At 45.5% G+C, this 27741-nt stretch overlaps 1 protein-coding gene across 4 annotated transcripts in view; it reads right to left on the reverse strand.

Moving 5' to 3' along the window:
- Positions 1–25989, reverse strand: part of ESYT2 (extended synaptotagmin 2) — an 81085-nt gene extending 55096 nt beyond the window's left edge. For all 4 annotated transcript variants that reach the window (XM_084792798.1, XM_084792797.1, XM_084792796.1 and 1 more), the window contains exons 1-3: positions 25515–25989; positions 1341–1382; positions 276–410 (exon numbers count right to left, since the gene is read on the reverse strand). In XM_084792798.1, coding sequence (XP_084648924.1) covers positions 276–410; positions 1341–1382; positions 25515–25844 — 507 coding nt within the window. In that variant the 5' untranslated portion in view covers positions 25845–25989. The remainder of the gene's footprint in view (positions 1–275; positions 411–1340; positions 1383–25514) is intronic.
- Between the last annotated feature and the right edge of the window lie 1752 nt (positions 25990–27741).

The raw sequence follows: 27741 nt of genomic DNA on the forward strand, positions 1-27741 counted from the left end.
CACCGTCTCCTCGCCTCCACAGAGCACTTGCACGCATGTGTGGCACATCCTCACACAGACACACACATAAACAAAAAAATTAATTTTAACAAGTAAAAAGAGAAAGAAACAACAAATATAAAGAACAGCACAGTGAGAGTGAGATAGCAAGCCCACTTTCCAACAAGCAGCAAAGTCAGAATACAGCGTGAGAAGAAGCCTCTGCAGCCTCTGTAGCTGGCCTCCCTTCAGAGCCTGTGGAGCGGCTACGGTGTCACCGCGCAGGAGGAACCCACCTGCTGGCCCACATCCACCTTCGTGAAGCTGAAGGTGCTGAGGTGGGCATTTGCTCCCCGCACAGCTGGCTCTATAGTTTCTCGAAAGAGCTTCTCTATAAACTGACAAATAAAGGGCCACATGTGCTTGACAGTCTGGAAGGAAAGGAATTCACGTTAAATAATTGTTATGATACATGATACATAATTTAGTTGAGTCACTGAGAAAAATTATAATTATGTAGTCCATTAGAATCTGGCTTTGAAAACTAAAACAAAAGAAATGGTCTTGTTCTTCAAAATCGGTCCTGTAAAATGTGTTCTATTTATTAAGCATTTACTTCAACAACAGAGTACTAATTAACCAATATGTTGCAGGAGTTAGTTCTTTTAGTTAGCTGTTCTGTTTAGAAATGTCTACATGTCTAATAATCACTAAAAGTCCCATGGCTTCAAATGACTGTGGGAAAACTTAAGCTATAGATCTTGGGCTGGGCGGGTGGCTCGCTGGCTCACTTGTCTCTTGAAGGCGAAGCCCTTAGTTTGATCTCAACACAACAAAACTAAACCCAATAAAAACTTCAGTAGCTACAGCACCTCATAACCACATAGTAACATGCTATAGCGCGATTTCTGTCTAGGCTAGTGTTACTCTACTGCATTAGAGATGCTCAAAACACAAGGTAAGACAGATTCAACCTAAAGTTTACTGAAATAGAAACATCCCTTAAGAGGTATTACAGATTGGTAGCTTCTTGGGAGTAATTTTTCTCTTCATAATAATGTTTCCAGAGCGACTGCCTGTGATTTCTATAAAGCACATGTGTGCAGCCTCTACTGCATAAAGAAGACACAAGGGCAGATGGCAATGCCATGCAAGCACATGCATGAGCCTTCTCAGGCCAGTGACAGCGCCTGGCTCTTCCCACGGGAAAGTCACATGCGCCTGCAACAGTCCTCTGGGTAGCAGAAGCCTGTCCACTGCAATCTGATCCCCAACAATATCAACACTGAAATCCCCAAATATGGGAGGATGGTCTCTGACCCTCTAATTCCCACCGAACATCTGGAATATGCCAATCTTACCTTATTTAGCCATTCTGCTCTTTCAGTGTCTGGAAAGTGAACCTGAGAGAGAAAAACACACGCATGACTTAATGACTCCTGACAGTCATAAACAAAGTGGCCCATAGGCTAGTTTGTATTCTCATTGTCCTGTGTTTACATAATGCTCTCAGGCTTTGGGACATGCTCTCAGAGAAGGGAGGTTTAAATGTGTGGCACCTAACTGAAACTTGGAGAGAGAGGGTTGGGGGCCAGCAAACATCACCAGAGCCTCCTCTGCCTCATACCAGCCAAGTGGGCATTCCTTGGCATCTGAAACATCAGACGACGACCGCCCACAACAACAACAACAACAACAACAACAACAACAACAACAACAAAGGCTTCATGCCTTTAAAAAGGATATTAACATTGACATCATTATGCTAAAAATCTAGCCTCAGACTTCAAAATCATCTCATCTTTTCTATGCAAGACTCATCTCCACCACTCTGCCCTCTTCCAAATGCACACTGCGATCAAACCTCTCCACAGGCAAAGCCTACATATTGAAAAGGTGATTGAAAATGCAAAAAGAAACCTACTTTAAAAATAGGTGAAGAATGTTTTCTCTGTTGTTCGAACTAAAATAAAACATCGTTGCAGAGGAAGATACTGCTGTTTTTGGCCACAAGGGAGCTTTCAGAAGCAGAGCACAACACACAGAGTTTGGATTTGGATCACAGAAGACTGTACTGGTGAGTGAGCCTATCGGATGCAAAGAACTTCCCTGAATTATAAAGACTCCAGTCCAACAGCACTGCCCTCTGGCTAAACAAGTGGACCAGAAGCGGAGCAGGATGTAGTCTCAACAGGTGGGGAGAGCTTCCAAGGCTTCTGAGACACCAACGCTACTTCTCAAGTTTGCTTACGAGAACAAGCAGTAGAAGATGTGGTCGGGTGGGAGCCAACCCCTGCGCATAGGCTAGATCACCATCAAGCCACTGAACCGTCTACACTGTCTCTCAGAAGTCCTAAGTGACTGACTGCTCCCCTGTGGTCTCAGCACGAGGAAAACAAGCAGGGGCAGCGACACTGGTAGTATTATGGGTTCCCTCTGTGTCTACAGCCAAGCCTAAGCAGGCCTTCTTTCCCTCGAACCACGTAAGGTGAAGAATATTTGGTTGAACCAGGAGACAGGCTAGAGTGGCTGGAAATAGCCATTTCTAAATTAGGTAAGCATCAATTCACTGGGGTGGGGTGCGAGGCCTTCCAAATTGAGACAATGGCTTAGAAAGTGAGTAGGACAACATTCAACAAGTCAAAAGGTCAGAGTCAGTGAAGCTAAAAACGTTTAACTCTAGACACTGTGCTCTGTCAGTACTGAGGGGCACATTTTAACCCAAGTCAAGTAAGTGTACAAGAAATGGCCACACTTTCCCTAGTGACTACAGTGAGGGGAGAAGGCAGTCCTGTTAGACTTATCAAATTAGGTCATAAAAGTAATTCCCATGCAATCAGTACACTGTCATTTCTCTGCATCGCTCTGAAGCAGTTCAGTGGTCAGACCAGGAATGGGGCAGGGAGTGCTATCGGCACAGCATTAAAGCAGGTATTGGGATCCTTCTAATTTATTGTGAGACTCTCCCCTACTCTACCTCTTCCTTCTAAACCAACCAACCAACCGCTGGAGGCAACAGAAAGATCAAAAGGCAAATACTGAGCATCTTCTGTTTGCTGACATGGGAACTTCTGCAGGATAACTTTTTTAAAGTAAAATTTTATTTATTCATTAATCAGTAATTTCTCCAAATAACCACACACCGAGACCATGATTCATTCCAAATTAAGCAAAGAGGTGGCCATAATAATGAATCTATTATTACACTATCAATTATCTTCCTCCCATTCAAGTCCCAGGCACCTGCGTTATCATCTTCCCCAATCCATCCATTTTCCTTCTCTCCTGCATCTTCTCCTTAGTGAGGGGCTGGCACCACCCTCGACCACCAGCCTCACAATCTCAAAACTCTGCCCCTACTCCTTTGCCAAATCCCAAGCTTCAGCATTTTTTTTCATTTTTAAAATTTATTATAATTTATTCAGATTACATCCCAACTGTTATCCCCTGGCTTGTAACTTCCCATTCCCACCCTCCCTACCTCTTCCGCCCTATTCCCCTCGCCAGACCTCTGACAGAGGGGACCTCCTCCCCCACCATATGACCACAGCCTATCAGGTCTCATGCAGATCGCCTGCTTCCCCTTCCTCTGTGTGCCCACTAAGCCTCCCCACCAAGGGGAAGTGATCGAAGCCCCAGAGTTCATGTCCGAAGCAGTCCCTGCTCCTTCCCACAACCATGGAGAATGAGCTCTGTGGCTATATCTGAACAAGGGTCTAGGTTTCCTGCATGCACTATCCTTGGTTGGTGTTACAGTTTGTGCAGGATCCCCAGAGCCCAGATCCGCCAGCCTTGATGGTCTCCTTGTGGGGCTCCTGAACCCTCTGGGTCCTCCTATACCCCCCATTCTTCCATACCACTATCAACGCTCCGCCCAGAGTCCAGCCCAGAGTCTAGCAGTGAATCCCAGCATCTGTCCCCATCCTCTGCTGGGTGGAGTCTCTCAGGGGACATCTATGCTGGGCTAATATCCACTTATAAGCAAGTACATACCCTGTGTGTCTCTCTGTGTCTGGGTTACCTCACTCAGGATGGCGTGTCTAGTTCTATCATTTGCCCTGCAGTATGATGTCTATGCACTCTAACTTCTGTAATCTCAGAGCGAGTACCACATCAGCATCGCTGCCGGCACTACCTTCTGAGCATGTGTGCCCTTTGATGTCTGGTTATCCTCACCTGCTTCACCCAAAGGCCTCCCAAATACTAAATTTAGCTAACAGAACAATACTCTAGAAAACAGGAACTTCCTTTTCAATTCCCCTTACTGAAGACTTTGAGCGTATGCATGCTTATCAAATAGTTTAACTTCCTCGGCTTCAGCTTCAAAGGCAGCGCAGTTACATTTCCCTGGGTCACAACTCAAAGACCTCACTTTCATCACATCCTGTTGAGCTTGGCCACAGCAGCCGCGGCTGTGGACACGAGCGATGCTCTTCCCCACTCTCTTCTGTCAGCCCCTCACTAAGGACCAGCTCACTTCAGTTTACCCCTTAAGGCCGATCAATGCAGAAATTCTCCATAAGCCAGCATTTGTCACAACATGACTAGTAACAATGCTCGACAGACTCAGGCCAAAACTTCCTCCTCCCTCCAAGACGATCCCTTAAAGTCACTGGCCCTTGTAAGCACACCTTCCATGAGCATCAAGAAAACATCCTACCCAAGGCACGTTACTTAATTTACCAGCTGAGACAGGAGGTATTAGTCTCTGTGTTTTCCTCCAGTATATTACATTAAATCACACTTATAAATACCATCAAATGAACTTCTTGCCTTCCAATAATGTCTTCAGTAATACAAGCTATACAGCCAGGTTTCCAACCACTGAAAAGTGATTAATAGGGCCACACAATCTTAAAACACTGTTTACATCGACATATATATGTGTACATGTCTGTCTGTCTGTCTCTCTCTCTCCTCACACATACACACCTAAAAATGAGTAGAACAAAAAATATGTATCAAACCAGCAACAACAACAAAAAGAACTGATTTTTCTTCTCTGTTGTCACAGTTTAATTCTTTGTGACAGCCAAAAAATTGTTAATCATTACTATAATTTAAGAACAAGAAATGCTGCAAGCTAGGTATGCTGGCATACACCTACAATCCTAGACTAAAGGAGGCAGGAAGGTGTGAGCCTGGGTTACTAAGGCGATACCATCTTAAATCAAGAAGAAAGTACACAGAAGTACTACTTCTAATAATATAATAAAAATTATGTGAAAATATAATGTTCACAAATTAAACAATAATTATACTAGAAAAGACTAAAACTCAGATGTAGTTTTTCTTAAAACGTAAGTAACCTATTTCAAATTTGAGAGACAATTTTAATACATCAAGTTAACCGAGTACCTCAGTGACAATGCAGTCCAATGCAATGACTCCTGGGAGTGTTTCAGCATAAGAGGTTTCCTACTCTTCACTAGCTGCTCAGGGGCTACTAATGCAGTGACTCAGTGCTGCCATGAGCTGGCCAGCCAGGGACAGGGATGAGGATATTCAAAACTCATGCACAAAAGCTTCTCTATTCACAGTCGCACACCAGAATAAAAACCAGCACTGGCACTTGTGGACCTTGACTTTCCTCAGTGTTTTTTCCTACTGGATGATCCTTTAATTACCACACACACTTTGACCATTCTCCCGGAGGAACTCATGTTTACATTGTTTAGAGACTTGCTTTGGAGAAGAAAGAGCACTGGAGGGATCTGATCTTAGCTGGGTGGTTCACTAACATTGCACAATTAAACAGTCTGCATGTTTGCACACAACTCTCGCACGTGCGCACGCACCCCACACAGTCCCTGGCCCTGTCCTTGACATGTGGCTACTAAAGCCCCTTGTAGACAAGGACACTAGTGAAGCTGGACAGACAGCAAAGAAGGAAGTAAAGGGACAAGAGAACGAACAGAGCCCCTCGCCTCACCTCACCCTAACCTCACCCTCAACCTCACCTCACCTCAACCTTACCTCACCTCAACCTTACCTCAACTCAACTTCAACTCACCTCACCCTAAACCTCAATGTATGTATACCTGTGGGTTGTTTTTTGTTGTTGTTGTTTTGTTTTTTTCTTTTTAAGATACCTGTTCTTAGCCGGGTGTGGTGGTGCATACCTTTAATCCCAGCACTCAGAGAGGCAGGCTCTGTGAGTTCAAGGCCACCCTGGGCTACAAAGGACATCCAAGTCTATACGGAGAAACCCTGGCTTAAAAAAAAAAGAAAGAAAGAAGGAAAAGAAAAGAAAAGAAAGATAAGAAAAGAGAAAAGAAAGATACCTGTTCTTTACTGAGTATGCTATATGTCTTCCAGGGAATCTGTACGCACGGAATCACACTTATGTTTAGTAATACACTGTCTACTTCAGGCTCATTCCAGTAGAGGGCCTGCACACAGAGAGTTTAGTTTGAGCAGATGCTAACTAAAGACCTCTGAATATTAAAAATAGTTAATAAAGTTTTGCCTGCATACAAACTAGTCTTAAATTCAATACAAATGAAAGAGGTTATCAAGAAAAGTTAAAAAATGCCCAAAATACGTATCCACATGCAGCACAGCCTAGAGAAGCAGTCTGGTACCTCACATCAGTGATCCCAGCTATGGGGAGGCTGAGACAGAAGGGCTGCTCGAGAACTAATGGAGATGAGAGGTCAATCCCAGCACTCGGGAGGCAGAGGCAGGCGGATCTCTGCGAGTTCAAGGCCAGCCTAGTCTACAGATTGAGTCCAGGACAGCCCAGGGCTACATAGAGAAACTCTGTCACGGAGGGGGGGGGGGGAAGATGAGCAGTCAAGATACCAGTGGAGACATAGGACACCGCCCTTTCTTTGCCTTCCCTCCAGGCACACAACCGACCTCTTCTGCAACTCTCTTCCCTGTGCCTTCCAGGTGCAAAAGATACAAGAAGCCATGTGCATCTCTGTATTCCTGTGGGCTGCACCAGACAGGAAAAGAAACAGAGATGTAGGGCCTGGAGAAAAACAGCTACACAATTTAGCCACATTACAGAATTAGGATAAGAAAACTAAGTGTTAGGGATCATATTAAAAACTCATATTGGACAAGACTTCAAAAGAAAAAGCTGTTAGAATGTTAAAATCCCCAGTAAGAGGGATCCTGCACTGTCCCTGCTCCTCTCTGGTATCAGGCTCTGTGTTGCTGTTGGTGATGGAGCGCCCTGAATCTTCCTGACTCTGGCTTCTGAGCACAGCAGGAGAAAGGGGCAGAAGCTTCAGCTGTTATCAACCCACACCTATGCCTTCTGATCACTCCACACTCAACGCTTCTTCCTTCACAAATTAACTGTCTGTCAAGACTCCATCTGACTCTCAACCTCTTCAGAGACCTGGGTCAGATTCACAGCAATGAGAACATAGAGGCGAGAAGTCACCACGTCACATGGCGCCTTTAGGACGGCAGAGTGGCCTGTTCTCAGATCGCAGGCCTGGGGAAACAGCACGGTGAAGGTGAGGCGCCGCCATGCATGCATGAGGACCCAGGTAAAGCCACGTTCAAGGGCATACACCCGCTGTTACCTCAGTGCTGGCAGGAGAAGGGACAAAGACAAGGGGACCCCTAAATGGAGCCCAACTGATGAGCTCCAGGTTCAGTGGGAGAGCCTGCCTCGGAAACCAAGAAGAGCAATAGAAGGTGGCACCCAACACTGACCTCTGGGCCTGCACACTCTCACACATGCATGCACTGCCACACCTCCAGACACACACTATCTACATAAATCTCCCCCATATACACACACAAAAGCAAAGAGGATTTCATTTTTAAAAGATCTGGAGATTAAGTGTTTCTGAAAACAGCTTGCAACTTGGAACAGTGTGTTTTCAACACTTCTTTGTATAACAACAAAAAAAAGTCATAATGAAGTTGTTTTTGTCTAATTCTTGTCAACACAAAACGAAAAGCATTCATGGGCTAGGGACAAATCTTAGTGGTAGAGCTATGATTGGCATATATAAAGCCCTGGGCTCAACCCTCAAATTCTGAAGGAAAAAGAACAGGTAATCAATTAACTCACACAACAAAAAACCGAATGATCTCTTCAAAGATCCCCAAGGTGGGCTGGAGAGATGGCTCGGTAGTTAAAGAGCACTGGCTGCTACTTTAGAGACCCTGGTTCACTTCCCAGCATGTGCATGGTGTCTTACAACCATCTGTAACTCCAGCCCCCAAACGATCCAATCACGCCTGTGGCCTCAGTGAACACCGAGCACAAGTGTGGTGCAGACATACAAGCAGACAGCATGCCCACACACATAAAATAAATAAGTTTTTTTTAATCCACAAGGTTGTAATTTTGTCAGTGGTTTGTGTCAAGGTTATGTAGACTTTGCTCACTACCAGCACGCAACCTGACACACTAAACACAGGCAGCTTCCAAACCAGAAACATTCAAAATTCTCTCCTAGGTGCTTAGCTGCTTAGGAGAAATTCCACGAGGGAATGTGAATAGTACTAACACCCCTCAAGTCTTTCCTGAGGCCACAGGTGTCTACACTCACTCTTTCTATTCTCACAGAGGGGCTAATGGTTAGGGAGAAACATCAACTGTCCCACCTTACTGCACAAAGGACAGCAGGCCGAGCTTGGGAGGGAGATGTAGCTCTGACTCCTGATAGCTGAAGGAGGAACAGGAAGTAACAGAGACAATGTTGCTGCTATACACCAGTGTACTTGCTTAAGAAGTATTTGTTTGTGATAGTTCATATTTCTCTGTTATATGAATGACTGATACCTATTTTAAGGTGACAGTAGAAAATTTTAAAATAGGTGAATCCTAGTATACTGTCTTTTATAAGATGTCTAAAATATTTGACAACCAATTCTGAGGGGAAGGGGCTCTTACAATACAGCTCAGGCTGGTCTCAAACTTGTGATCCAATTGCTTCAGCCTCTAAGTGCTGGATTATAAGTTTGTGCCACATTCTTGGTTGAAAAACAATTCTATTTCAGTAATACTTGGTACACTGAATTTCATAAGTACATCTGGCATACGCAATTCATACAACTGCTTATTTTTCAATGCCTTTTATGTTTCACCATATGTATGGCATGGCAGCAAAACCTAAGCCAGCGCTGATGATACTCAATGGAAGAATCAGCACAGTGACAGCTTATAGCCTGCAGCTAAGAGCACCGCCTCCTCACATGTGAACACATATCCAAGGGTGACAGTTTTTTAAGTTGAAGCTGATTTTAACAGAATTTTCAAAATCTTTAGACATCCTTTTGTCAGTAACAGAAAGTCACACAGTTATATGATAATCTTGATTTAAATTGGGGTTTTGGCATCAGCTACATCAATCTTACAAATTAAAATGAGTCCAAAAGGAAGAAGCCGGTCTTCAGCACAAAAGAAAAAATCTGGTAGGTTTTTAAAAATTCAAATCCAAAACTGCTAAGCAACTGGCTTATGTTTTGACTAGAATGAGTCAGAAGATGGATACGCAATTGTAGCACCATACATGTTTTCTCTGTAATAAGTTCAGCTTTGTTATTAAATATATATATATATGTATAATTGTGAAAATGGGACTAAGATCCTTTAGAATTAGAGAAGCAACAAGAAGATGGGAACAGCTGGTCTTGTCATCCCACATCTCCCAAGAGGCTCAGACATCACCCGGCTAGAAGTGCGTACATATCCCGTGGGAAGGTGCGAGTGTGGTCGGTTACGGGAGGAAAAGGGTCAAGGGTTCCACCTCTCCCAGGGCTGTTGGTTTCTGGGCTGAGAAGGGTAGAACACGGAACCAAGATCCAGTGCCAGAAGATCTTCGGTTCAGCTGGAGGTGCAGAAGAAAAGGTTTCTCTGCAATAAGTGTTGCAGCTCTTTTAGCTGGGCTGTTAGCACTAGGCCAGGTAGCAGGGGGGAGCTCCGGGTTCTGAAACCAATGAGGGCCCAGCCTGACTTGGGCAGGTGACTAATTTGGCAACAGCTGGTAATGCAGACTTGGAGTTTCGAAACCGAGATCGGTTTGGTTTGGGCGGACAGAATGGCTACTTCGAGAACAGGGGGCGGCTCGCACCTGCAGATGGGCACTGCAGCGGCTGGAGAGGCGTGAGGAGGATGGAGGCAGCTATCTGCACTGGCACGCCAGGGAATGGCAGAAGCTCACAATGGCCAGCAGTGCGGCTGCCTGACCAGCGGCCACCAGCCAGATGGTACCACCTCCACCATTTAACCACGTACTTAGTGTGGCAGGGAGTCCAGCAGTGAATTATTGGGGAGAAAGGGAGCCCTTGTTTCACAACGATAAATGATTAGTCTCACAGTATCATGGCAGAGGAATGAGGGGGAGAGAGTTTATTTCTTGAATCAGGGACATTATAACCCTGGGCAGTGGGAGGGGTTTCAGAGGTGAACGAGTTTGATTCGCTGGGGCTAGGAGTGCATGGAGCAGCTCAGTCCTATCACAAAAAGGGAACTCCGTACTTAGGCGGGGAAGAACTAGAGGTATGGAAAAAAGCCACTGGCTGAAAGCTAAGGCATCAAGACATCTCATTAGCATGGGGAAGGTATTTTGGGGAGTCCCCAAGTGCACACGGAGCAGGAAAGGGTTGGGCCTGTAATCTCCCTGCAGGTCATGTCATACTCCTTAAGGGATCTGGGGTTTCCCCAGATCAGGTGTAGAGTAGGGAACCCAGGTGAGGAAGGGATTCTGTCATTTAGCACTGAGCTCAAGGGCTTTCCAGTAATGCCAGACTTCAACCTTAACAACAGGGTCCAACACTGTCCCAGTCAGAAGTCACATCGTTTAAGTGGTTAATAGCCATGGCTGATCTTCTGGAGAACCTAGATTTGATTCCCAGTACCCACATGGTGGTTACAAAGGAGCTGTCATAATGCCCTCTTTCAGCTACTGTGGGCACCAGGCATGCACTCGGTGCACAGAAATACACACAGGCAATATTCAGGCAAAACATCAATACACATGAAATTTTTACAAAGTGAAGCCAGTTACAGTGGCTCACACTAGCAACATCGAGGGAAGAAGATCGCCAGCGTGAGACCAGCCCTGGCTACATTGTAAGATCCTGTCTCCACAGGAAAAAGAAAAAGAAGAAAAGGAGGTTAATAGATTTCCAAAGGACTTAACCTTACTCTCTCACACAGACAGCATAAATCTCAGAAATTTGAAGAATAAAATCAGAAATTTGCTACCCTTAATACAGTTTCCTTTTAAATAACAACAAAGAAACAGTAAATAACAAGACTCATGAAAACACTCATGTAAAAAAAACTTATTGCATGTATATATAAAGCTTTTAATAGAACTTTCCCATGTGTGCTTCTTGTTACACTGTCTCCGTTGTCATGTCTTTTATTATAGAATATCCCAGAGGTAAGCAGCATGGTTGATTTATCATTACTTGTTTCCACATAAGATAGTAAGTAATGGGGCTAGAGCAATGGCTCAGAGTGAAGAGCACTTTCTAATCTTCCAGAGGACCTGATTTTAGTCCCCAGCACCCACATTAGATAGCTCAGTACCTATAGACACATGGGACAGACAGACAGACAGACAGACAGACAGACAGACAAGACATATACACACACACACATACACACACACACATACACGCACATGTGCACACACAGAGTGATGTACAGACCGACACATACATACACACACATGCACGCATACACACACACACACACATGCACATACAGTGATGTACAGACCCACACATACATACACACACACACACACAAAATAAAAATAAAAATAGATCTTTAAAAAAAATAGGAAGTGGGTGTGGTGGTGCATGCTTTTAATCCCAGCACTCAGGAGGCAGAGGCAAGCAGATCTCTCAGAGTTCAAGCCCAGCCTGGTTTATATAGTGAGTTCCAGGACAGTCAGGGATATAAAGAAATGCTGTCTTAAAAAAAAAAAAAAAACTAAAAAAACTAAAAATAAAATGATAAATGGGGGAAATGATAGAAGTTTATATCTCTTGATCAATTTCTTGATTTTCTTCAATCTATCTTCACTGAAAATTTGGTAGTTTATTCATTATGCATGTATAATTTCATATAGAAACCAGAACTAGATCATAAGAGCATTACAATAGAATTGAAAAAAAAATAGATTTTGTCTTTTGTCTTGAGGCCCTGGTGACTTCTAAATCTCATGGAATGTTCTTGGTGACTTAAGTGAGAACGGCCCCCATAGGCTCATATAGTTGACTACTTGATCACTAGAAGTGGTGGAAACCAGCTGCTGGGACTGTTTGGGAAGGATTAAGAGCTATGGTCTTGCTGGAGGTGTCACAACCCATCCCATCCTCAGCTAACTCTCCTTTCTCCCTCTTCTGAACTCTCTCCCTGCCTCGTGGCTGTAGACCAGATGTAAGCTCTCGGCTACTGTTCTAGCTCCATGCCTGCTTGCTGCCATGATTTTCATGGACTAAGCCTTTGAAACTGTAAGCAGGCCCCAGTTAAATGCTTTCTTTTATAAGCTGTCTTTATCGTTGTCTTTAGTCACAGCAACAGAAAAGTAACTAGGAAAGGTGACTCTTAATAGGCTTTCAAACAGCTCCAGGAAGAGACTGGCCACTAGCATGACCAAACAGAACTAGAGTGCTAGGGTTTCCAGCTCCACTCACAACCTCTGGGACTAGGTGCTCAGGGCCAGTGATGAAGTCCGTTCTGCCTATACTGTGCCTGAAAATCCAAAATGACAGGGTCCAGAAAGCTTCTGGTTTGGTAAATACCCAGGCATGGTGGGAGAGTGGTATGCCTAGAAAGAGCCAAGAGACTCCATGCCACATTCCAACACCTGCCTCAAATGCATCTCTTCTGTACCCGTGCCCGCAACATGTCCTCTATGAGAAACCAATGGGAATAAGTAAAACACAGCTTTCTAAGTTCTATGAGCCATTTTAGAAAATTATCAAACAGGAAGAAGGTTTGTTTTGTTTTTTTTTTTGAGACAGGGTTTCTCTGTGCAATAGCCCTGTCCTAGACTTGCTTTGTAGAGCAGGCTGACCTTGAACTCACAGAGATCAACCTGCCTCTGCCTCCTGAGTGCTGGGATTAAAGGCATGCGCCACCACACCTGGCTAGTTCTTTTGGATTTTTTTTTCCTTTTTTTTTTTTTTGAGAACCCTGAATGTAAGAGTTGGCTGGAAAGTAATGTGTGTGGGCTGGGCACCCAAAAGGCAACTGATATCTGAGGCTGGCTGATCCCAAGGGCTGGGGCCTTGCACCCATGAGGTCTGACACTAGCTCTAACTAATATCATTGTAGAAGTGAATCGTAGGAAGCCCAGCCACTACCTACAGAGAATTGGTTGTTGGGTGAAAAGAATCTACATTTGTAGCATCTGTGCTTTAAAAGGCGGAAAACCATCCCGAAAGACTTTTCTTTTTAAATAACTACAGAGGTTACAAAATCATTTCTGTTTCCTCGGTGGCTGTTATCACAAGAAAGGCAGGAAATACAATACCAGCCCTCTTTCCGTTCATCAAGTGTAAGCAGCACCAGCACGTGGCAGTCAAGCCATTCTCCTTCGTCTATAATCCATAAGAAACTTCCCTGACATAGCGTGACACACACACCCCAACCCAGTCTCTTCCCCGGAGGCTGGTGAGCTTGCTGGGGAGCCTGTCTTACAGGAGATGTTCCCATCTTAATTTTCAGTGAGACCTACAGGGCTACAGCAACAAGAATAGCATGGTAGTAGCATGAGCACAGACACGCTGGTCAATGGAGCGGAATTAGGAACCTGGATGTACGCCCCCTATTTTCTTAGAGGCAAAGCCAACCAAACAAACGCACAGCACAGGGAAAGGGCGTCCTCAGCGCACGGGGCTGGTTAAACCGAGGGCTGCATGCAGGAAACAAAGCCAGACCCTCATCAGCCTGAATACCTTCAGTACAAAGGGGCTACAGGCACCGAATAAGACCTGGTACAGGGAACACACTGGAAATAAAGGCACAAGAAGAGACTTTCTGAACAGACCTCTGCAGAGCAAGCATTCAAGTCTGATAAACAGGACCACATGAAATAAGAAGCTTCTTTAAAACAGAGTTTTAAAAAGATGAAATACAAATGGCTGAAAACATTTCTTTTAAATGTTCAACTTCTGTCTTAGATTTCTACTGTGATGAAACATCCTGATCAAAAGCCACTTAGGAGGAAAGGGTTTTTATCTTGCTTATAAAACTCCAACAATAACGTTTATCATCCAAGGGAGTCAACGCAGGAACTCAAATACAGCAGGAACATCCTGGCAGGAGCTGACACAGAGGCCATGGAAGAGTGCTCTTCATGGTCTGCTCAGCCTGCTTTCGTATAACACCTGGGACCACCAGGCCACACCGAGCTGGCGCCACCTGCAATGGGCTGGACCTCCCCCCATCAGTCACTAATTAAGAAAATGCTCTACAGGTGGCCTACAAACCTATCTTACAGAGGCAATTTCTCAACTGGGGCTCCCTCTTCTCAGATGACTCTAGCTTATGTCACATTAACATAAAACTAGCCAGCACATCAAAGAAATGCAAATTAAAACTTTAAGATTTCATCTTATCCTGATCAGAATGGCTAAGATTTAAAAAAAAAAAAAAGAAGAAGAAGAAGAATGCTCACATAGATGTTGGAAAGGAAACACTTATTGCACTTATTAGTGCAACTGGTGCAAACACTATGGAAATCAGTGTGAAGATTCCTCAAAAGCTAGAACGAAATCTACCACAGGTTCCAACTAAGCTATTGTATCAGTTACTTTCTCCTGCTGTGATAAAGCACCATGACCAGAAGCAGTGTGTAAAGGAAGCACTCGCTGGAGGTCAAGGTTCCTGCGGGTTAGGAGTCCATCACTGCAAAGAGGCACAGCGCCCCAGCAGGATGTGAGAGCTTCCGTCTTCAAATGCAAACACAAACGTGCGTGCAAAGTAGACAGAGGCGAGTGTGGAGGGCTGTATAGGAAAGCCGCCCACAGAATCATTTGTTTGAATGCTTGGCCCATAGGGACTAGTGCCGTTAGGAAGTGCAGCCTTGTTGGAGTAGGTGTGGCCTTGTTGGAGTAGGTGTGGCACCAAGGGCTGGATTTGAGGCTGCCAGTTCTCTCCCCGCTGCCCCTCAGCTCTGGCTCCTGCACACAGCCATGCTTCTTGACATTATGATAATGGACTAAACTTATGAACTGCTAAGCCGGCCTTAATTAATCATTTTCTTTTCTAAGACTTGCCATGATCATGGTGTTTCTTTCACAGCAGTAAAACCCTAATTAAGATAGGCTATATATTTTCAAAGCCCAACACTAGTAACATATTTCATCCAACAAGGCCACATCACCGAATTTACCCAAATAGCACCACCAACTAGGGACCACATGTTCAATGCTTATGACAATGGGAGGACGGGACAGTTCTCACTCAAACCAACACAACTATTCTTGAGCAAACACCCAAAGAACTCTGCATCTTACTACAGTGATACCTGCTCATCGAGCTCCATGACTGCTCTGTTGGCGTATTTTTAAAATGTATTTTTATTTTGGGTTCCTTATATTTCTTTTTCATTCTCTACCCCAATCCCTTCCAACATCCCAGCACCAGGTAGGAGAGAAAGAAGGTGAGTAACAGTTTTCCTTAGCTACTTCCTGCTGTTTAGGGTTGTAGAGTTCCTTGGGGCAGGTCCAACTTCTCATCCAACTGCAGCAACAGCAACCAGGAGCAGCAGGGGCAAAGCACCAGCAGCCTTGCTCTTTCCAGGAGCCTCTAGTCTCTATCCCAGTCTGGCCTTTATCCCCTGTGGCAGAAACCACACCCCCACATGAGGCAATTCAAGCTGACAAACATCCCAGGCCTCCCAGGAAGCAGTTATCACCTGTGGACAAGCTGGGGCAGCCCTCATATCCCCCACGTGTGATTAAAACAGAACCATGTTTACATATAAGCCAAAGCTTCCACAACACTACTCCATCACAACAGTCAAACAATAGGCAGCCGATGAATGAATAGTCAAAACGTAATACATTTACCAAATGGTGTATTGCTCAGCTGTTAGGAAAATGACACCCCCATAAGGTCAGCCACAAGACATGGAGGAACAAGCTGTGCCCATCCTAAAGCTTCGTCCTTTCTACTTAGCTTTCATGGTGCTGGATGGTCTTATGCTACTGGAGGAGAAAAGTACTCATCAGTTGTTGGAGGTGTACCCCAAATACTGCTGTGTAGCCTTGCTTTAAAAAACGTATTCTTGTTTGACCAATAAAAAGCCGATACACCTAGGCAGGCAAATGGGATAGGCGTGGCTAAAGTTCACTGGCTGTTGACGACAGGGAGAATCTTAGGGAAAAGAAAAGACTGGACGGAGGAAGGAGGAGAACCGTCATGGGGTAGGAGCGAGCCATGTGGCCCAGAGGAGGACGAGATGGAGAACATTAGCAAGTGTTTGGGATTATGGGTTGGAGGTGGCCGAAGCAGAAATCATTGGAAGCGGATGGGGTGGATGGAGACTGGGAGTGACAGGAGGATGGCTTACAGTAACATCTGCCTTGCTCCAGGTAAAGGCTTACTCTAAAATACGTCAGGTGACTGTGTTCTCATTGATTGTTAGCGGGTTAGAAAATACCGCCGTAGTAATAATTAGCCTAACAATAAATATTTATTAGGCCATACTTCTAAATTAGCCACAAGAATCATTCTTACCCAGCTTTGAACGGTGGGCTACCACAACTGGCCTGGCAAGGGGTGTCCATAGATTGTAGGAGCAACTGTTGCGGCTTGAATGAGAACATAGGCTCCTGCATAGGCTCCTGCACTTGAAGGCCTGGCTCCTAGTTACAGAACTACTTGGGAAGTGTGCTTAGCCACAACGGCGCAGCGTCATTTCTGAAGAGGGAGAGGAAAGACTGTCAGGAGGACGACCAAAATGAAAGTGCTTTCCAGAAAAAAGGACAGTTGCACAAATGCATTCACAGCAGTTGTGGAAGCACACAGGAACAACCCAGACAAAATCCCAGCAGGTAGTGGGAGGTCAGCATGAAATCCTGCCCCCAGCTTAGGAGCCACTGGCAGTGTATAACTGTTGGGACAGGGAACGTTGGTTTTCTTTAGGGGTGTGATCCCGGTTAGGTGAACCGTGTTCAAGGTAGGACCCACACCCAAGAACACTTGGGGAGCACAGATTACTTTGATGGGTTTTTAAAAGGACATAAGGTTGGTTAAGTAGATCTAGGAGGAAGAAGGGGAGTGAACAGATCAAAGTACATTACAGAAAACTTCTCAAAAATTAATTAAAAAGTATTTTAAACATTTTTAGATTTATTTCTTTTTATTTTCTGTGTATGAATGTTTCACCTGCATGGATGTACATGTACCATATGCAAGCTGGTACCCAAGGAAGTCAAGGCACTGGGTCCCTGCAACTGGAGTTAAGGATGGCTGTGACTAAACCATGTGGATGCTGGAAGTCAGTCCTCACCCCCTTAGGAGCTATGAGTGCTTACAACTACTGGGTCATCTCTCCAGCCTTTAAAAATGTAATTACAAAACACATAAGCTGGAATAGTAGTGCATACCTTTAGTCCTAATACTTGGGAGGCAAAGACAGGAGGATCTCTGTCAGTTTGAGGCCAACCTGGTCTACATAATGAGTTCCTATCTCAAAAAACAAACAAACAAAAGGCTAAGGGCTAGTGAGATGGCTAAGTTGGGAATGGCGCTTGCTACCAAGCCTGGCAACTCTTGCATGCTGTTCTTTCATTTCTAAGCATGTGTCGTGACACATACACACACACACAAACAAATAAATATAAAATACTTTAATATACCAAGTAAATTAAACTAGACACATAAACTTAACATATTGTATGATTCTATTTTCACATGAACTATCCAGAAGAGGTAAGCCCACCGAGACAGAAAGCAGATTCACCGCAGGCATTTTAAACTGATTTCATAACCTCTCATCCTGACCTCCCTTTTCTGCACCTGCAGCTGTCATTCATCTTCTCCGTGTCTACCTTCCCCTCCCAGCACCATTTCCATGAGACTTAGCACCTTCGTCTTCAGACCATCTGGCTATTACTGCCAAGCCTGTCTTTTAAATTAACACTTACCATCCTAGTCCATATTTGATGTTTACCTACGGTCTAGCAGCTAGAGCTAAACTCGCCTACCACGCATTTCAAGGCCCTGCTTTGCTGTGATTGTGTGGTCTTCTGTATTACTCTTGGTTGGATGTATTCTATATCAAAACACTCAGTTCTTACTGAACCAGCCATGTGGGCAAATACACAGCAGGACAAGACAACCCACCAGGCCCAGAAATCCCAAAGCAGCTATCCTTTCATTGTGCTACATAAAAAAACTCCACTATTTGAGATGAGAGAATTCCTGTCAACAAATTTTAATATCACCCACACAGAAAGAAGAGCATTCTGAGGTTATGACTCCTAGTGAAGGGAATGTCTTTTGTAAAAGTCATTTTTATAAGAAGAGCTGGGGATAAATCTGCCATGTCTTTAAAAAAAAAACACCCCTTTTTTATGTGCATGAGTATCTGCCTGCATGCAAGTCTGTGCACCGTGTGCATGCCTGCGGAGGTCAGAACAGAGCATCAAAAACTGAAATTATAGACAGTTGTAAGCTCAGGAATCAAACCTGGATCCTCTGAAACAGTAGCCAGAAACCTTCATTCTGAGCTGCCTTCCCAGCCCTTTATGGTGTCTTACAGTGCCTTACCATTCAAAACAAACACCACTTTCCAACTAGTCTTTTATGTATGAAATTGTCACATTATTCAATGCAAAGGTAGTCCATGTAGCCTCTCAGTACAGCTATACTAAGTCAAGTATTCTTTTATAACTTGAAAGAGCAGATGAAATCACTCAAAATATAGTTTTATCCTTTCTAACCACATAATTTCTAGCATTCTTGTTTCTCAGATCTCTATCAAATAAGCAGATGGTAATATTTCCATCAGACAGACAATATTCTAATAATCATAGTCATATTTCTTAAGATTAAAAGGATGATACCCACAAAAGAATGTCCACCAGAGAAAGGAAAATACTATGAAATGATGTTCTCTGAAAACAAAACAGCACTGCGTGAAGATTCTGCAGATTAATTCACTGATTCTAACTTTCTGGATGTGGACTATTGTACACTTGAAGGCCCCAATTGCCCAGATCTCACCTGAGAAGCCATGTATTACCTACCTCTGTATCTGCCCACCGGACTTTTGACTGTTTGGTTGAACCTTTGGAATGTATTAGCTTAGAGCATCAGCTTCCATCAACCCACAAGTTAAGAATGCATTAAATAGCATCTGAGACTGCGAAAGAGATTACTGTCCTTTGCTATAACCTGTTTACTAGACGTCCCTGTCAGTGCATTGGTAAATACTCCAACTTAAGGCTATTTACTCAGAGGGTACAGACGTGCATGGCATCACTCTGTAACAGAGAGGACGCGAATGCCCCAAGTCTCTGTGGGCATTACAAAAAGCATCAACACCTTGGATGGATGTCCTTAAGCCAACTCCTGGTAGAGATGGAGTCTGAAACAATCTAGTCCTTTGTGAAGTGAGCTCAAAGGTGGAATTTCTGGTCGTTCTTCATTCGCAAGCACCAAAAAACTTTTTAAGTTATAAAAGGCCTATTAGTCTCGAGGAATGACAATTTAGGTTAGCAGTTAGCCCAGAGCCATAGCACTCACTCAGTTCTTCACGCGGGAAGGGTGGGACTGGACAGCCCACAGACACCCTTGCCTCCATGGCCCAGGTTTTAATCCATTTCTTGTCTGCATATGTTTTGGATCAATTCAGGTGAAATTTTAGAAATCCTCAGGCAGCTCCTGCCCTTGCACAGGAAGCCACGTAAGAAGTCAGGTATGGTTGACCACACCTGTAATCTTAGGTATTCCAGAGAAATAGAAAGATCTTCTCAGTCAGGAGCCAGAGACTGGGAGACAACAAGTAACAGCCATCAAGAGTGAGGGAAAGAAAGAGAGGAAGGAAAACAGCAAAGGAGAGGCAAGAGAGGGAGTCACAGAAACCACACAAAGTTCGCCTGGTGCTCACGGAGGTCAGAAGGGGGCATAGAATCCTCTGGGACTGGAATTGCAGGTAACTGTGAGCCATCATGATCATGTAAGTGCTGGGAGTCAAACCCAGGTCCTCTGAGAGAGCAGCAAGTGCTCTTGACCTCTGAACCATCATCTCTCCAGCCCCTGGACTATGTATGTAATATATTTTCCTGTAAGTAAAAAACTAATTGTTTTAGGGCTAGAGATGTAACTCTGTTGGCACAGTGCATGCCTAGGATGTCTGAGGTGCTGGGCCTGAACTCCAGAGCCACATAAGCGAGGCACGGTGGGACACCCCTGTAAAATCATCACTCAGGGGTGGGCGGGCAGGGGTGGGCAGGCAGGGTCATCCTCAGCTACCTGGTGACTTCAATGCTAGCCTGCTGTACATGAGGCCCGCAGTCAAAACCAGTGAGGAAACAAAATAAATAAATGAACCTATTTCCATGTTTTTAACTTTTACAAGACAAGAAAACCACAAAGGAGTTGAGGTGAAATATTAATCAATGGATATAAAATTTCAGTTAGAAGAAGTAAGTTCAAGAGATCTATTATAGAAGATGGTAAGCAGGTATTAATAATTTTATGAAATCTTGAAAAGTACTAAGAAATTTTCTCACTATAAAAAGAGAAATAACTTGGGGGCTGGAGAGATGGCTTAGTGGTTAAGAGCACTGTCTGCCCTTCCAGAGGTCCTGAGTTCAATTCCCAGCAACCACATGATGGCTCACAACCATCTATACGTGGATCTGATGCCCTCTTCTGGTGTGCAGGTGTACATGCAGATAGAGCACTCATATATATATAATAAGTAAATTTTAAAAAACTTGATAAAGATGAGAAGTAATACATATGTTAAGTAGTTCAATTTATCCAGTGATCAATATATATATTGAGAGCAACACGTTGTACATAATAAATATATGCAGTTTTCAATAAATTAAAAAAGAGACAGAATGGGCATGCTGGCTGTAATTACAGCACTCTTGTGTCTGAGGGAGGAGGATCATGAGTTTGAAGCCATCCTGGGCTAAACAGTCTTGTTGGATTTTTGTCTTGTTGTTTTTTTGAGACAGAATTTCTCTGTGTAGCCCTGCCTGTCCTGGAACTCACAGAGATCGCCTGCCTCTGCGTCCCCAGCGCTAGAGTAAAGGCGAGCGCCAGCACGTCCCTGCTGTTTTTACTTTCCATCACATGATGAGCTTATAGCACAACAAAAGCCAGCTGAGTTCCGTGCAGAGGCACTCAGAAGCACAGCTTCTAACTCTTCTCCATCGCTGCTCTCTCTGCCTCCCAGAACATGCCGTGATCGCTACTGTTCACATCACATCTGACACTCGCACGTTCCCATGCACACTCCCCTTACCAAAAGCCCTCCCTGGCTCTTCTCAAATCATATGTACCAGAGCACAGTCAAAAGAATGTTGCATGAGCGATGCCTTGAGGAGCTGTGAGAGAAGCTCCAGGAAAAGGGCAGTGGGCCCTCTACCTCAGGCTCGTTTATTCCGTGAATTGCTCCTGTGCCTCCTGTGTGACAAACATTTACATTCCATTTACATATTTTTTCTTGCTGGGTGTCAGAACATAGCTACAGAACCCAGGCTGGTGAGAGGCTACACTGAGTGCTGTCCTCGGTGCTCCCTGAACCTGGAAATGGCCTTCTGCCTCGAGTTTGTGCTAGATGTGACCCACACTGTGTGCCAGGCAATTGTGTCTAGCTGGTCTGTCCTGAGAGAGTTCTGGGCAAAGGCTGCTCTAGTGAAAGTTAGCATGCGTTTACTGACGTTTATTTACATGTTTTTCTCAACTGGACTTCCTGGAATCATTGCTTTCTTTGTTACTTTTACGTATAAAGTACAACACTGAAGCTGGTTGTCTGCCGCGTTAGGCGACTAGGCTGTCCTCTGCCCTATTCTTTCAGGTCCTCAGACCCCAGGTCCAGCAGACACAGATCTGCTGAAAGTTGACTACTGGCTATCTGAGGCTATCCCCACCCTACCTACCAACCTGTCAGCTACATCTACTACAAAAGAATATAAATGTGAAAACAGATTTTTTTTTTTTACACTTCATCATAACTATGTTTAAGTTCCTCTGGGACAGACCTGTCATGGAAATTAAAAGGGTAAACTGTTGATAAACTGTGAACAAATGCAGAAGACCACACACAGTACATTGTAAAATTATCGGTATACAAACCAATCTACATGCTACATTTACACATACATGTTGCTCATATGTATAAACAAAGTACTCATATTTGATCTAAGCCCCATCTTTAAAGTTTAAGCGAGTATAATATTAATCTGAAATAAAAATATAACGGCAGCCTGAGCACACAGGCTGGTGGATACATAGATGGTAAATTTAAGTTTATTGTACTTTAAACAACAACCCAGGTATTTACTGATGAGTTTTAGAAGCCTCAGGACACTATGTTCTAAGATAAAGGAACACCTAGGACACATATGGCAATGCAATCTAATGGTGCAGCGAGTGCTACCTGGGCATGACCAGGTGTGACTGTGACGGGGCAGCTCAGCAGCGCCTCCACCTCATCCTCAGAGTGCAGGGAGCACTCAGGTGAAAACAACCACATTCTACACCAAGCTGATACAAGTCTCATCAAACTTTCTGAAAGTACCAAGAAACCCAATTACCAGTTCTGTCTTTACACGAGACTACCATGCACTCTCCTATTTGTTTGTCCTTGGGCTGTAAATGTTAGGTGTTAGCTAGAGTACACCCCCTCAACTTTGGGGAGAGCGCTGGGGAGAAAGCTGTCCCCCTCCAAAGCTGTACAACATAAGAACATACACAAAGAAATGGGCTGTTCCAATTCTCAATAACTCAGATATTTTAAGTACTAAAAGAAGAACTTTCACTAAGTCAACTGACACTGTTCCTGAGAGGCTGATGTTTCTATATACTTGCAGCCATAACATCAACAGTAGTAGTGAAAACCGGGGGGGGGGGGGGGGGGGAATCACACTTTATCTTACCAAGTTCCCAGATTTCAAATAGAAATATAAGCAGAGCAGTGTCCCTACTCCCATGTTCATCTTAATTTTTCGTTTTGCTAAATAAAATGAAAAGCTGTGGGTGAATTTATCTAATGGTGAGAACAGAAAGTTGGTGTCATCCTAGCCATGTTTCCTCACATTTCCCTGAGTCAGTCATCAATGGCACTTAAAGCACGTACAGTCTTCAGCATGTGCATCTTGTTGAAGACGAAACATCAACCCCAGGAACCTCAGAAACCCCAGGAACTAGATGAGCATTTTTGCTCCACTCTGTGGCTGAGGCCACCTCTCTGTGATGACCAACCTCGGCCACAAAGTGATGCCTTGTCTCCAAACAACCAAAGAAGCAAAACAAGATTTGTGTGGAGTTGTTACTGTGGTTGAGCGGCAGACTCCTTCACTATCACGCTGCAGCCTTAAGTCTGACCCTAACACTACAGAGGAAAACCAATTAAAAACAAAAATAAAAACAAGAAAACCGGTCAATCATTTTTATTCCATTAAAAATTTAGCTCACTATGGCAGCAATTGTACTTTATTTCCATTGTGAAAATACCTGCCTTTGTAAACAATTTTTTTTTTCCTGAGTCAGGGTCTCTCTGTGTATCTTTGGTTGTCCTGGACTCACTTTGTAGACCAGGCTGGTCTCAAACTCACAGCGATCCACCCACCTCTGCCTCCCAAGTGCTGGGATTAAAGGCGTGCACCACCACTGTTGGGCTGTAAATAAATGTTTTAAAAGCTAGTTTAATCAGCTGCTCAGTAATCAAGTATTTCAAAAAGTTGGCACTACCCTGCTCCTGAATATTTGCCTTATTTATGTTGTTGTTTGGTCTTTTAACTATTACAGTTTGTTTTGTTTTTGTTTGTTTCTTTTTAACCAGCTTTCAGACAGCATTTAATTTAGTGTAGGAGAGACACAAGATACCACTACAGCATTCCAAAGTGCACCATTGTTTCTTGTTTTTTCTCACCTTGGCTATTCTAACTTCCTGTTTTCTACACATTCCTTTACTGCTGGTTAAACAGTGTAACATACCAGTTACTTTCATTTTCCAAAACACTAGCGTCCTACAGATTCACCACATATCTGCAGAATTTTAAATTTCCAAAGCACCTCGCTATGATAGTTCCTCTTCAACTGCCAACTGTCATCACAAAGTGTTCCCTGCTGTGCTCCTGCGAGCGCTACTTTTTAATATCTGCTTTTTTATATTTGTACCACATATTCCATGTCATTTCTCAAGTGTTTCCTAGCTGGAAAGAGAGGGAACATTTTCCGAGTTCTTTATCCACTTACATTCTTTCTTCCTCCCTTCTAAAATTCACCACTGTCTACTTCCACATGGACGTTTAGATCAAGCCTAATATGTGTAACATTTTTCTTAAAATGCGCACTATTTCCTTCTATCTGAAACTGTGATGCTAAGTCCCTAAGAAAGACAGTGAGGAGAAAAAGATATCAAAGCCTTCTCCAATAGGTTCAAATATCCGATAGGTAGAAAGCTACTTTAGGAAAAACAAAATAATCAATGCCATAACTCATCATTCCTGTTCACTCTTTGAAAACTTCCCACTATTTATGTTCGCCACGGATCTAGAATGATCTTATGAACGTGCTTATCTTACATCTGCCTTTTTTTTTTTTTTCAAAATGAAACAAACAATTCAAGTATTCTAAAACAAGCTTTCCAGGAACACTTCAACCGTGTCAAGCACAACTCAGAAGTGAATGAGCCGTCTTGAATTTTGGATTAACTTCTCCCCACATTGGCTGTCACTACCGTTCAAATCAGAAAAGAGAATCTGGACGTTTCCAGGCCTGCTGCGCCGCGCTCGCAAAAGGTGTAACAATCACTCGGGACAACAGAGACCGTCTCTCTCCGCCCACCAAGGAACGCTTCAGGGCGGCAGTCACTGCTAGGGGAGGAAAGGGCCCAGCAACTGGCAGTGACCAATACTGCCAAGTTAGGAAGTATTCACTACCTGCGCACCTCTGCGAGCGATGGCGTGAGGAGGAAAGCCCGGAAAATAACAGAGAGTGGACACTCTCGGAGTAGAGAATGGCCGGGACACCTCACCATGGATGAGGGTGAGGACAGCAATGCGGACACCTGACTCAGGTGGGGGAGGTGGGTGCGCAGACTGCCAAGTGAGACCCAGACGCAGGGCCGCGCTCAGGGCGAGAACCAAGAGTGCTGACAGCTGCGTACGACACCCAGTTTTAGGCAGGTGGACAGGGAGGAGGAGGGGGAAGACAGCGGTAAGACCACACACCTGACTCGGTCCGGGTCCAGGTTGCGAGGACCCGGGGTCGGCGGACCAAGGTTTGGGGCGAGCGGTGGTGGACACCCCCACCCCACTCCCCGCCCCCGTCGGTAAGAACGGGAGGGAAGGCTGGTGGTGCGGACCCGACTCCGCTCGGGTCCGGGGACGATCACACTCACCCAGGCGGGCAGGTCGCAGGCGCGCACTCCCAGGCGCACGGCTCGCTCCTCGTCCTCCAACAGCGCCAGCGCGCGGCACAGGCGGCTGGCCTTGAGGCCGCGGCTCCGGCGGCACCAGGCGAGGAGCCCGAGCGCCAGCAGCACCCAGCTGAAGCTCAGCCCCAGGTAGCCGAGGGCGTACACCGGCAGCAGCAGCGCGAAGCTGCGCGCCAGCTGCCCCAGCAGGGCGGGCAGGTCCACACTCAGCGCGCTGCCCGGGGCCTCGGGCTCCGAGCGGCCCCCGGCCCGGCCGGCACCGGCCTCCGGTCCTTCGTCCCCCGCGCCGCTCATCGCCGGCTGCGCGGCGCACTCCTGCCTACTGAGGCGGGCGCGGCGCTCCCACTGACCGCAGGGCGCTCCACCCTGCGCGCCAGCGCCCCTGGGAGGGGGACGGAGGGCGCCACCGCTCCACTCCTCGGACGGGCGGGACCCGACGTCATCACGCTGCGCGAGGCCCTCCTCCACCCGCGGCGTCGCCGGAGACCGCCCGGTTCCGGCCGAGCGCCTGTTTCGGTGACGCCATCACCGTGCGCCTGGCCCTTCCACTCCGGGATCAAGCGTCCCGGGACAGTCTGCGCTGGCAGGAAAGGTAGGGGAGGGGCGCGATGTCACTGGCCTACTCGACCCCGCCCACTCGGCGGGGCCCCAGGAAAAGAACTGCGGGCGACGAGTGGACAGAGCACGGTGTCACGACACCGTGGGCCCCGCCCTCGCCTTCCTGTCCTTGCGGTGCTACTCGCCCGTCGACACATCAGGAGTTTGCCACTGGCGACACCATCACGCCAGGCAGGCGGGGTGTGTCCCTCTGGGCTGCAGGATGCTGGGCTACCCGCCCGGACTTCACTTGGAGGGAGGGAGGGAGGGAACGGAAGGCGTGGCCTTTTGGAGGGGCTCGAAAGGCGCAAAGGCTGCGGCTGGTTAGACGGCTCGCGCACCGAGTCCTCCTCTGCAGTTTAGCAGAGTGTTTGACGCTGCCTCAGGCTTCCAGTCTGGGCTCCGGCCAACCAACCCCTTGCCACTCCTAGCTCCCTGGCGGAGAACTTGAACTTTCTGGTGCCTAGGGTAGGAGGGTGGCTCCTGTGCCTGCCAAAGTGGAGTGAGGACTTTGTGCCTGCTGCAATAAAACTCGCCCCACGCGGCCTTGGAGTGTGGTGGTACCTCCGCGTCTCACACTCCTTCAGGTCTGACTTCCCAAACCATGGCCCCAGTGAGCTTAGGAAAATCGTCTCATGAATATATATATAATTTATTTTTCAATGCAACCAGACTCAAGGTTGTGTTCGTTGGGTGACTTCCCACCGCACCGACGCACACCCTTTTAGGGCCGTACTCATAGGGAACATCTGTGAAGCTTTCAGAAAAAAAAAAAAAAAAAAAAAAAGACATCCACATTACAGTTTGCAGAAGAGGAGCTAGAGAGATGGCCCAGCAGGTAAGATTGTATAGAGGTCCTCCAGAAGACCAGAGTTCGATTCCCAGCATCCACATCTGGCTGTTAGGTCCTGCTGCAGGTGTGGCTGGCATGCCCTGACCTCTCCCTACGGTTAAGGCTTCCCCTCTCCCAGAGACCCTTCACTATATAACCCAGACATTTTGGTTCCGTTGCTCCTTAACTCTTTTCCCACTTCCCACTCACTCTCCTTTTTTCCCCTCCCCCAAATCTTTCCCTCCCCCACTGCTTCCAATAAACCTGCGTTTATATAGTATGTTTTTGTTGCCGTTAGCTCATTCTGATATTTAGTCAGTCACTCACAAGTGCTGTATCTTCAGCTTCATGAGAGCTTCACACCTCTGGCCTCCAAAAGGACCTGTACTCATGTACACAGACACACACAGGCATAATTTTTAGGAAAAACTTCCAGGAGGATAATTTGTACCTATGTGGAATGTTGCAAGTGAAGGGTTAGGGCTGTGTTTCCTCCCCTCAGTAGCCATTCATTGCCCAGTTCTCTGTCTGATCTAATATCCTTGTAATTCAAGTAAAAAACCTTTCTTGGCACTGAGGAGGCAGAGGCAGAGGCAGGCAGATCTCCATGAGTTAAGGCCAGCCTGGTCTACAAGGAGTCCAGGACAGCCAGAGCTGTTACATAGAGAAACACTGTCTTGAAAAAACAAAAACAAGGAAAACCAAAAGTAACAAAAAACAAACAACAACAAAAAAAAAACAAAACAAAAAACGACAAACCCA

The sequence above is a fragment of the Acomys minous genome, assembly GCF_964271855.1.
Source record: "Acomys minous genome assembly, chromosome: 8".
Taxonomy (NCBI): domain Eukaryota; kingdom Metazoa; phylum Chordata; class Mammalia; order Rodentia; family Muridae; genus Acomys; species Acomys minous.